At 45.0% G+C, this 11991-nt stretch overlaps 1 protein-coding gene across 1 annotated transcript; it reads left to right on the top strand.

Moving 5' to 3' along the window:
- The first annotated feature begins 44 nt into the window (after positions 1-44).
- On the top strand, positions 45-10268 carry DDX47 (DEAD-box helicase 47). The gene is made up of 12 exons (XM_083698708.1): positions 45-186; positions 1548-1641; positions 2850-3038; positions 4059-4130; positions 4878-4996; positions 6171-6242; positions 6351-6467; positions 6643-6789; positions 7049-7186; positions 8105-8175; positions 8389-8518; positions 8889-10268. Exons 1-12 carry the CDS (start codon positions 46-48, stop codon positions 9015-9017), a joined length of 1419 nt encoding a protein of 472 aa, XP_083554834.1. The 5' UTR covers position 45; the 3' UTR covers positions 9018-10268.
- Positions 10269-11991: the final 1723 nt, after the last annotated feature.

Genomic DNA, 11991 nt, shown 5'->3' with positions numbered 1-11991 from the left:
TGGTGTCGCGTGTAACTCTACTCTTTTCCTATCTCTGCGGCTCAGATGCTCGTTCCGAACGCGCTTGGACTACGAGTCCCAGGGTACCTCGCGGCAACCCGGAAAACGAAGTGGGTACCGAACGTGGCGGCCGGCATGGAGGGCGAGGGAGCCGTCGAGGAGACCGCGAAGACCTTCCAAGAACTGGTGAGCGGGGAAGACTCGTTGTCTCTCTTAGCTCCCGACGACCCTTTACTTGCCCAGCGGTTTGACTTTTGAATTTTATTTTAAAACCAAGTCCAGCCATTGCACCGGAGTAGACGAAGCTGCCCCTCCGCCCCGCTCTGCTCAGTTCTGCGGAGGAGCTGCTATGATGGGGGCAGCATTTCTGGAAGCAGCCAGGCAATCGCAGTGCTCAAGGCTGGGGTCGCCCAGCTAGGTAGTGCTTTACAGCGTGGCAGTCATTTCCCCACTAGTTGCTTATACAAGCTTTCTTTCTCCACTGAGAAAATGCCCCGTTGAAACCATGGGAAAGTGCGTGTGCAGAGAAAGCTAGAGGGGTTATATTATACTTTGGTTGGTGGTGAGGGTGTTTATGGTCTGGTTGGCCCAGCGCTCAGAATTGCTTAGCGGGTTTGCATCTTGCTTTACAGCAGACAATGTTCTAAGGCACTGCAGTGGACAAAACGAAAGGAGAAAGATAAATGTGGTTTCTTGTGTAAAGGGATATTTTGCTATGTGATTGTGTGCTGCTGTCCTGCTAAGAAACTAAAATACGATTTCTCAGTTTTACCGTGACCTGGGTAAGGTCAGGTGTTTGGAGCAGGTGGTGCTGTGGTCTACTCTAAACCACTGAGCATCTTGGGCTTGCTGATCAGAAGGTCAGCGGTTCAAATCCGCACAACAAGGTGAGCTCCCAATGCTCTGTCCCAGCTTCTGCCAACCTAGCAGTTTGAAAGCATGCCAGTGCAAGTAGATAGATAGGTACCGCTGTGACGGGAAGGTAAATGGCATTTCCATGCACTCTAGCTGCCATCACAGTGTTCCGTTGCGCCAGAAATGGTTTAGTCATGCTGGCCACATGACCCGGAAAGCTGTCTGTGGACAAACGCCAGCTCCCTTGGCCTGAAGCGAGATCAGCGCCACACCCCATAGTCATCTTTGACTGGACTTAACCATCCAGGGGTCCTTTTCCCTTTTGGGTGAGGAGAGGCTTGGCCTATCCACAGCACCAGTGGCTCTTTCCTTATTTTGCTTGTTTTCATTTTTTTTTTTAAGTGTCCTATGTTTTCAAGTTATCAAAGTTTTGAGATGAAAATAATACTTGTAGCTTATCGAAAAGACCACGGTCAGGTTCACATTTAACAACCAAACCATACCTTAGCCCAAACATGCAGTCTCCCTGGGAGGAGATCGCAGGCAACCTTGGCTTAGGTGGCATGCTGTAGTATGCTAAAAGGACAGGAGAGGATAGGTTGGTTTATCGAGTTGTGTGAACCAGGACTTGCTGGATTCTGAAGACTGGGATCCCTTGCTAATTATGGTTTCTTTTCTCTTTGGAATAATAGGGAGTGACGGATGTGCTGTGTGAAGCCTGTGATCAGTTGGGATGGAAGACACCGACAAAGATCCAAGTCGAGGCCGTTCCAGTTGCACTCCAAGGTGAGACTGGGAGCTGAAATTCAGGAAAAAGAGAAATCTCTTTCTAGAAATAAGAAGAGGCTCTCCTGTGTTTCTTGTATTATAGAACTGTATTGTCAGTCATTTGTATTACACAGACTTGGATCCATATGGAGTTCCCCTCACCTTGGACTATGAAGCAATACAGCTTCCTGGTCTGTCCTGCGGCAAAAGTGTAAGTCTCCCCAACTCCACAAGTCTTCTGGCAGGGGAGCTGTACCATTTGTGGGGAAGCCCCATCAGCAAGAAGTCAAGTGGGGCCTGGGCTTTTTTAAGCAGTGAGATAGCCAAGTTCGTTCAAACCCAAAGAGACTGTGAGGATATATGAGAGGCATCTTCCAATATCCCAAGGGCTCCCACATGCAAGATGGAGCAAGCTTTTTTCTCCTGCTCCGGAGGGGAGGAGCTGAAGCAATGTCAAGTTATAAGAATGGAGGTGGCACCTAAACATCAGGAGTAACTTTCTGACAGTAAGAGCTGCTGAGCTCCCCACGAGGCATGGTTGGCTGTTCTTCCTTAGAGGTTTTAAGCAGAGGTCAGGTGGCCGTTTGTCATGTCTGCTTTAGTTGAGATTCCTGCATTGCAGGTGGTTGGACTCAATAACCCTCAGGGCCCCTTCCAACTCTACAATTCTAGGACTGAATTTATTAATTAATTTATTATTATTATTATTATTATTATTATTATTACCCCACCCATCTGACTTGGTTGAAAATGCTTTAATATTACTTTTCTCGGTGGTGAGTTCAACTATGTTATTTCTCAGGAGAGACTTCCATTTTCATTAACTGCCCTCCAAAATGTTACCTGTACAATAAGACAATTAAACAGAGAAGGGAAATGTCTTTTGGAACTCTTCATGGAGTGTTTCATAGTGCAGATAGCCACTGCTGCTACTCTTCCTGTGCCAGCTTCTTTCCAGCTTCTTGGTAAGAGCCAAGGTTGAGGAGCTGTTAACACAGGGGTCTTGTACAAACCTTCCATGGCCTGTACCCTGTATCTTCAAATAATACGCTTATTACATTGGTTGATGTTTCTTAAGTTATGTTAGCTGATTTCAAGCTGTCACTAGTGCAAAGATTTCTCTTCTAGTGCTGCTCTTGTTACTTTCCAGAACTGCTTTTGAATTTCCTCCATCTGTGCTGTTGTATTCCTTCAGCCCTGCATGTGACACACCTCTTTTCTTGTAGGCCGTGACATCATTGGCTTAGCAGAGACTGGATCTGGAAAAACGGGGGCTTTTGCATTGCCCATCCTTCAGGCACTGCTAGAGACACCTCAGCGCTTCTTTGCTTTGGTCCTTACCCCGACCCGGGAGTTAGCCTTTCAGATCTCCGAGCAGTTTGAGGCACTTGGATCTTCCATTGGTGTCCAGAGTGGTGAGTGGCCTTGCTGCAGTGCTAAGAATTAGCAGAAAACAAAATGGAATTTGTAAGGAGAAGAAGCAGTCGCATGCTTTTCAAAATAAGAATAGTGAAATACCAGATTCAAGAAATGGGACTATATCCCACTTCAAAGTGTGAATCTTAGTACGCCTCTAGTAGAGGTGGATGGAGCAGCCTAGTTCCATTCCTCATCAGTTTCGCATGCATTAAAGCCATGTCCCCCCAAACACTCATTTGTGTATTTATTTTTTGCATTTATTTTTACACATTTTTGAAGCCAAAACTGCTTTGCAAAATTTGGGAAGGTTCGCAGCCTCATTGTTAATTGTGTTGTGGTCTGCATATCAATGAAGGAACTGCAAATTAGGTGGGTTTGTGCTAAAATACACCCATGCCTACCTTATGATCGAAAAGTTAACACTGGAAGTTTCTGGCAGTTTCTCTTAAAAACAAAGAAGCAAGCAGAGAGATTTAATCAGGTGGGTCTTATTTCACTCTCACCGTTAATATTTCTCCATGTGTATCCCCCCCCCCCAAAAAAAAAAAAATTGTGTAAGCCGTGCAAATGAAGAGTGCTTGGTTTGCACAATTTATTCCAGTTTCATAATCTAATTGCCTTTTAAGCATCAAACTTGTTGCTTTGGATTCATTATTTACCTCTTGCAGGGGTTTTTTCTGGATATGTAGCAGTTGATTGGAGCTGCTTACACTAGTCCATATGAAATAGAATGGAAGCTTGGCTAAGACTTCCTTCCTGAAGCTAATGCAGGGTTCTTTTTTATAATATGTATTTGTCAGTGTTGGGGTGTCTTGTTCGAAGAACGCCTCTTAGCATCTAAACATAGCAATCCAGTTCCAATACTAGGCTGCGCCTATGAGCAAGCTTGGCAATGGATAAGGGGCCTGAATTTTGCCTTTTATTTTCTTGTAAAGGAGGTAATGGGGAGGGCGGTTGTGAAGTGGCTCAATTTCAATGGGCTTCATTTAACTTTTCTTCTCTTTCTCCCCTCAAAGCTGTTATTGTGGGAGGAATTGACATGATGGCGCAGTCTCTGGCCCTAGCCAAGAAACCCCATGTAATAATTGGTAAGAAACAGGCAGCATCAATGATTCAAATGATTGTAATGAGATCTTAATAATTCATATGAATGAGGCCTATTGCACACCTGTGTCTTTTACATCTGCATAAATGAGGTCATGAAAAGCATTAGGCCAGCAAACATATCTTTTATTCACACTTCTGATACCTTCCTAGTTTAATGCTAAGCATCAGCCACAGGTCTTGTACTTTAATTTGAAACAGGAGCAGGCATGGGAGCTCTCCCCACCTCCCCCAATTTCATCCTAGGGTCCACATGGCTCAGGCAGAGCATTTGCCTTTGAACCACAAGTTTGCTCATTTATCATTTCTGATAAATTAGTGTTTCTCTCATGAGTGTTAACTGATGTGTGCTGCTTGACTGGAAGGGCTGGAGTATTTGTCATCTGGCTTGAGAGTGAAAAACTATATTAGGTTGACCATACTTGACTGCAACCTCCATGGAGCAAATCTCTCAAAATAACTTCCTGATTTACTTCAAGCCTCCTCCACACGCCCCCCCTCCCCCCACTGGGATACAACTAGCCATGCCGTATTAAGCCTGCATAAAGTTCTGACTTAATCCATACTCCAGTGGCTGTGGCTTTTGGCAGAAGGAAGTCATGGGACTCTGAGAATTGGCAAACGAGTGAATGGGGGATACATGGCAATAGTGCTTTGTGTGTTGTGTTTAGTGTTTCTTTTTGAATGCTCTGTTTGGTAAAGTTGAAAGTTTGTTTGGTATTCTCCTGTAGCTACACCTGGCCGCCTTATTGACCACCTTGAGAACACAAAGGGCTTCAATTTGAGAGCTCTGAAGTATTTAGTTATGGATGAAGCTGACCGGATCCTCAACATGGACTTTGAGACAGAGGTGAGCACTGTCAACTCTTGTCGCCTTAGAATGGTCCTTTGCAACATCATGGAGATGGTGCTTTTCAAAACCGTTTAACATGTACTTTAATCACCATCATCATCACACACAAGGTGGCTTACATGACAAGAATTAAAAACATAACATTCATTAACCAATAAATAAAATACATAAAAAAGTACACAACCAAATTGGAACAGTGTCCACATAATCATAATAAGATTGAAAAATAAAGATACAAAATTTAATGTCAGTAACAACAACAACAAAACCCAACCAAGCACCCTAAACAATACCACAGCCCAAGGGTCTGTTCAGCAGCTTTTGCAGCTGGAGTCAGTCCTGGCTCCGCCCTCTCAGGCCAGGAGGAAGAAGGTCAAGGCAGGGAGCAGGTCTTCTTGAGCTCACAGCCAAGATGGGCTGTAGGACCTGCCTCTGTTTGATTCCCTAATATGGAACACACAGCCTCTGTTGTCTTCACCACTTAGCAGCTGACAGTATGTTGTCATGTTTCCTGTGTTTGCCTCTCCAGTGGATCCTTGTTGACTGTTGGGATCTGAAACATTCTCAGATACAGTGGACCCTCTAGTTACGTACTGCTCTGGATACGTAACTTTTGGGTTATGAACGCGGCAAACCCGGAAGTGTATATTTCTGGGTTTTCACTTGTGTGCATGCGCAGAAGCGCTTAATTGCGCCGTGCGCAGAAGCAGCGCCTCTGCCTACGGATTTTCAGGTTGCGGATGGATCCCCTGGAATGAATTTAATTCTTATCTGGAGGGTCCACTGTACTAGGTTTTAAGATGTTGCAAGGCATGTGGATACTAGACTTGTAGTCCTATTATCAACTATTGCTCAGGTTGCTGTCCAGAGATTCTTCCCTTCCCGGTTCACGTGTAGTAATCTGCAGTTGTAGCCCGAGTAGCAAGACCTTATCTGAAGGCATTGGGATGCTTTCTCCCCCATGCTGCCTCGGTCCCCCTCGACCCTCACAGCACCGCTCCCTCCTTTCTGTGGAGCAGCAGAGTGCCTTGTTTTTCAAAGGAGGCGCTTCCAGTGTTGCTTTCATCAGACTGGATTGTGATACCACTCCCACAGTGATGCAGTATTCATCTGCATGCACATTAATTACCTTTCTAGTTGTTTCACTTTCACTTGCCTTCTTTTTTCACAGGTAGACAAGATCCTGAAAGTCATTCCCAGAGACAGGAAAACATTTCTCTTTTCTGCTACCATGACTAAAAAGGTATGGGAAGGTGTGGCATTTTGCATGAGTTCAGCTGAGGTGGTGGTGGAAATTAACAGGTCATATCAGCTAAATTTGTGTCTGAAAACATTAATTATTTCTGTTCAGGTGCAAAAACTCCAGCGTGCAGCTCTTAAGGACCCTGTCAAATGCGCTGTTTCAACTAAGTACCAGACAGTTGAAAAACTGCAGCAATACTATGTCTTCATCCCTTCCAAGTTCAAGGTAACATTTATTTTTTCAGCTATTTTATTTTCTTTAACTTATTTCCTGACTGTTGTTTCGTAGTCCACTAGGGTTTTCTCTGTCCCTTTGTCCTTTTTTGAAAGTGTTTTCCTTTCACCTAATCTCCATTAGTTTCCTTTCAATTATTTCAGTTTCTTTTCTTTTCTCTTTTTAGGACAGCTACCTGGTCTATATTCTGAATGAACTTGCTGGAAACTCATTCATGATATTCTGCAGCACCTGCAACAACACTCAGAGGACAGCCCTCCTCCTTAGAAATCTGGGCTTCACTGCCATCCCCCTCCACGGTCAGATGAGCCAGGTACAGGCTGACCTGAACACATTCATTTCTGGAATACCACACTGAAATAATGATCATATTTTAAGGGCAAATATGATTTGTATGTGTCACCAAGCTTGCTTTCCCTTTTGTTAGCTTATCTTTTACAGACTTTCATTTTTGTAGAACAACAGACTGTAACGGCGGAACGATTCACAAAACCTGACTCATTTCGCTTTCCCACGCTGGAAAAATCTAAAGCATGTTCATTTGCCCTTTCTCTCTGTCTTACTCTCCCCAGAATAAGCGATTAGGATCGCTGAACAAGTTCAAGGCTAAAACACGTTCCATTCTGCTGGCTACCGATGTTGCCAGCAGAGGCCTGGACATACCCCATGTGGATGTTGTCGTAAACTTTGACATTCCTACCCATTCCAAGGTGAGTTATGAAGGCAGGGTGCTGGGTTACAATTGTGCAGCCCCTAGTTTGAGATATCCTAGTGGAGTTTGCAGAAAGAGATAGCCCTCTTCTTCCATAGTTGCAACATAGGATTCCATAGCGATGGAATAGCTAAACGCCCACCTCCACGTGAGCCCTCAAAAAGCTGAGCATTGAAAGGATGGGGAACCATTAATACATCAATAAGACAATAGGGGGTTAGATGGGTCTTTAGATCAGAGAGCTGGCAAATGTCCTGCTCTGGCTGTGACTACACTCCTTGGAAGGCTCAGACTTGCAACGTGAGGGTGTTCTGGCATAGGTCTTTGCTGCTTGGTTCTTGGATGAACATTTGTGGCTAGGAGTGCCTTCTTAGTTTTGCTTGGTGCATTGCCCCACTTGTAGAACTGCCTGCCCAGGAAGCTTTGCTTGTCTCCTTTCTTTACTGGCCTTCAGAAAGCAAGAGAAGATGACTCTTATTTAAAGCGACCCGTTCAGAGCTTTAACCTGAATTATTCATTTTAATCCAGAGAATTGCTGGGTTTCATATTTGTCTTCTGCGATGCTTTATGAATGCGGGTTTACAAACTGTTTCATGGTTGCTGTATTTTGTTTATTAAACTGCCTGTGAAGCCTTTCTACAGAGTGGTATAGAATCTAAAAATAAAAAATATTATTGTGAAGATACAATGCCTGCAACTGTATGAGGAGGCGGATGGCTACAGCCACGTGGTCAAGCCCATCTTTTTCACCTCCTTAGACACTCTTGAAACATACTGAATACATATTCAGAAGGAGCTGCGTCTAGTGAGCATTCTGGGGTCTCTTGCATAACTGCTTCGGAAAACACTTTCTTTTTAAATGGTATTTTGCCTTGCTTTGCCTTGCGTTCTGTGGCTTATTCTGGATCCCTTTCAGGATTACATTCATCGTGTGGGGAGGACGGCTCGGGCTGGGCGCTCTGGAAAATCCATCACGTTTGTCACACAGTAAGTTGTGCCCTCTGCTCCTTCCGCTGGGCCACAACTTTTACTCCTCTCCTCTCCTCTCCTCTGAATAAGTAGAGAAGCAGCTTTCTGAAGTGGAAATGCAACTGAGTTGGGGGAAGAGGCTTTTTTAAGGGGGTGGGCTCTTAACTAGTTTATGGGCCACTGGTTAAGAAGAACCATTCGGATGAGAGAATTTTGTCTCACTTCCCCCAGGTACGATGTGGAGCTCTTCCAGCGCATCGAGCACCTGATAGGAAAGAAGCTGCCTGCCTTCCCCACGCAAGAGGAGGAGGTCATGATGCTGACCGAACGTGTGGCTGAAGCACAGCGATTTGCTCGGATGGTAGGCTGAACTTAAGGCTATGTTTGCGCTTCTGCAGACCCCCGTGTGGGTCCGTTTCTCCGTGGACATGCATGCGCAACAAATCATTGGGGTTCTGTTGTGCAGAGGTGTGGCTGAAACATTAGGATTTGTACTGCATTGAGAGTATTGTTAGCTAATTCTACACAAGGCTGTTCCTAGTTATAAGGGGCACTGTTTCCTCATGCATCCTTGCAAGCTGGGTTTTGACTCTATTTGTTTGTGCAATGTTTACCGGCCACCCTGCATGGTGACTGAAGGTATTACGTTTTCAGCTCTTGAGCTTCTTGATTGCTTCTGTGCCTCCATGCTTTGAATGCTCAAGCAACTTGCTGTCTGGCTTTCCTTGCAGGAGTTGCGGCAGCAGGGGGAAAAGAAGAAGCGTTCCCGTGAAGAGGAAAAGGAAGAGGATGACACCGAGGGAGCAATGGGGGTCAGGAACAAAGTGGCTGGTGGGAAAAGGAAGAAATGGAAAGCCTGAGAAAGGAAGACACCCAGAACTATTTTTCCACGTTTTTAAGCTGCTTGGTTTTCTGAGTCACCAGTATCGGAATTGACCTTTCAGCATATCCCAGAGAGCAAAAGGTTTCCTGATCCACTAGCATCTTTTGTAAACTTCTGTAATCCAGAAGCAATTCTCCTGCAAGCCTGGGAAATCTCTTTTAATGCTATGGGGAGGCCTATTACTTCTGCTGCCAGCAATTGTTCCTGTCTACCAGCAGGCCACAGTGGATTCCCTAGGCTACATGAAATGGATATATGGCAGAACTTTTTCAAGCTGCTACTATCAAAGTCAATGGAAAGAGACATTTGCACCCCTAATTTTATAAGAAAATTGTCCAAAATAAAAACAAAGTAATAAAAAATGCATGCTGTGCTGGCTCCAAGACGTGCAGGCAAAGAATATGGAATAGGTAACTTGCATCTTAAAGTTACTTATGTAATCACAGCTTTGTGCAGGTGTTTGTGGGCAAATAAATAAGTGAGAGCAGCAGAAACCTGCTCTCCATTTATTTATTTCCCACCCACGTTCACAAAGTGGACTTATTCAGCTTAGGGAAGGCACTGCTAGGGCTCTGGCAGCATCCCAGAGTCCCTGTGTTACTTTCTCAAAGCTGGGTAAGTGAGTTGCTAGGCTTTGGGAAGGAGGCACAAGAGCTCTGGCTGGGTCCTAGAGCCCTTGAGTCTCCTTTCCAAAACTGGCCAAACACTTGCAAGACTTAGAGAAGGATGAAGGAGGGCTCTAGGACTCTACCAGAGCCTCACACTGCCTTCTCAAATTTGGGTAAGTGGCTTTACACCTTGTGGGGTGGGTGGGGCAGTTCCAGGTGTTCCTGTTATTTTTGCATATACATGCGGACCCCCAGAACCGAATCCCTGCGTAAGATACAAGTTACCTGTATTTGTGATAGCACCTGTCAGTTGTGAATGCTTTTATGTACAATGCTGCCTAGTAACCCAGACCAGTGTTATGTAGAAAAGACTGATCCCCCAAATAGGGGAAAGTCTGGCAGATGCTTGGCTGTTTGCCTGTGAGTACAGAATGCTGTTGAAGTGGGTTTTTCTTTCCTCATTATCTCAGCCCTGAGGCCATAAAGCTGAGAGGCAGTCTTGATTTAGTTCAAGGTATTTGGCAAGGTGGATTGTCTTGCTGAGATCCTGCCTGTCTGCAGTGTTGAGGTTGGTGGAATGAGAGAGCTTTTAATTAAAGTCCTTCCATCCTCTTCCCCTTTAGCTGTCTCTCTTTTTATTGTGGCTCTTTCACAGTCTGTGAACCTTAAAGGTGACATTGCTCAAGCAGATCTGTCCAGTCAGGGGACTGGCTGATTATCTGGTGCTTCTAAGTTGTTTCTATTTTGAACACACCCTGTTTTTAGAATAGAGCTGTGAGCAGTAGTAGAACTCTGTTCTACTTGCTACTTACCAGGCATCTTTGATTTTCAGTCATGCATTCTGACAGCCCTAACCTGAAGAGACCAGTTTTCGTCTTTGGTACTTGTGCAATGCCTGTTTGTCATCATGGGTGAAAATGTGGGTGTGCAGGGTAGGGGCGGGGGACTTATATATAGCAAGGATCTGTGTGTGTGTGTGTGTGTGTGTGTGTGAACTGTGCAGCAGCCCAGTAGAAAACAACTTCTCTGTAGGAATGGATGATAGCTCTTCTCTGTAGGAGAAAAGAAAATCAAGCATCTAAGAGGCAGAACTTGCCTTGCAGGGTTAAACCTGCCTCCTCCTTTTGCTCACCTCAGTAGCAGGAATGAGAAGCAGGCTTTGCCTCTTCGCAGTTGTATCCTAAAATTGCAGTCTGTTTCCGAGAGCCTACCCCAACTGCGTTCCTAGAGGTTTTGTAGGAGCAAGTCAGCTATCTGCATGATCTGGTGTAGCCACACTGTCATTTTGAGTACAACACCTGCTTATTGTGGGGAAGGAAGGGAGCCCTTTTGGGGACACATTTAGATATTGTAGCTAGGAAAATTTTAAACTTGAAAGCAATCCTTTCAGATACTTTTCAGAACTGGCCAGTGTGCCATTCCACACATTTCCTTCCCTCAATTGCTGTTTGTGCATTCATGTGATAAATCTCAGTTAACCAGTGATAGGTAAGGGACAGGCCCATTTTCACCAACAGTCCTTCCCAAAGTAGACCTGCTGAAATCAGTAGACCTAGAACCATAGAACTGTAGAGCTGGAAGGGACCACAAGGCTCATCTAGTCCAACCTGCGATTCTGGAATCTTTTTGCCCAGCGTGGGGTTCAAACCCACAACCCTAAGATTAAAGAGTCTCCTGCTACAGGACTGACTTGTGTCCATTAATGTCAAGGGATCTATTCTGAGTGCAACTTAGTTGGCTATCGCCTTCTGTTGGGAAGTATTCTGGCCTATGCATGGGTTTTGAACAGTGTATCCATTGTCTTTTCATGTACATTTTGCACAGAAGGAGCAAAGCCTGTGGAAGAGAGCCATCATTCTTGGCTTAAGGCCCTCTGCTATTAACCAGTGGGCTGCACTCTCCTCCCTCCTTTGCCATATTTTTAAACTTGTAGCCTCCTCCCAGGCTAATTTAACATGCAGCTATGAAAACCAAAGATTAGAAAACCAACATAGTTGCTACACCCACATACTTCACGGCCGCCTCACCTGCCAAAGGTATGCACATCCAGTTTTGCTATAAAAAATCCCCAAACCACCCTCCTCCTAGTTTCAGTGCTAAGAAGTAGCTTCTTTGTTTGATCGCGATGACGGCAAGAACGATGCTTATATAAACAAAACAAGTGTGTGTGAGGTAGCATGCAAGACTTGATCATAGCGCTACTCTGAGAACTCGGGGGCATGCGTGGAAACAGCTGAGTTGCTCTAAATGGGAAGCACTTGAATTCGGTGTTCAGTTTCTGGGCGAGGCTGTCAACATGGCTACAGGGAACTGATACCAGTCAAGAACAAGGATGAGCTAACT

This window comes from Podarcis gaigeae (genome assembly GCF_964106915.1).
Source record: "Podarcis gaigeae genome assembly, chromosome: 10".
Classification (NCBI taxonomy): domain Eukaryota; kingdom Metazoa; phylum Chordata; class Lepidosauria; order Squamata; family Lacertidae; genus Podarcis; species Podarcis gaigeae.
The sequence above is the reverse complement of the archived record's forward strand: the minus strand, read 5'-3'. Positions and strand labels throughout refer to the sequence as shown.

What these genes read in the sequence shown, in the direction of transcription:
- DDX47 (XM_083698708.1), top strand. Translation starts at nt 46, where the DNA reads ATGCTCGTTCCGAACGCGCTTGGACTACGAGTCCCAGGGTACCTCGCG. An exon ending in CGTTCCAGTTGCACTCCAAG is followed by an intron (nt 1,642 to 2,849) that starts GTGAGACTGGGA and finishes CTTTTCTTGTAG; the next exon opens with GCCGTGACATCATTGGCTTA. An exon ending in ACATGGACTTTGAGACAGAG is followed by an intron (nt 4,997 to 6,170) that starts GTGAGCACTGTC and finishes CTTTTTTCACAG; the next exon opens with GTAGACAAGATCCTGAAAGT.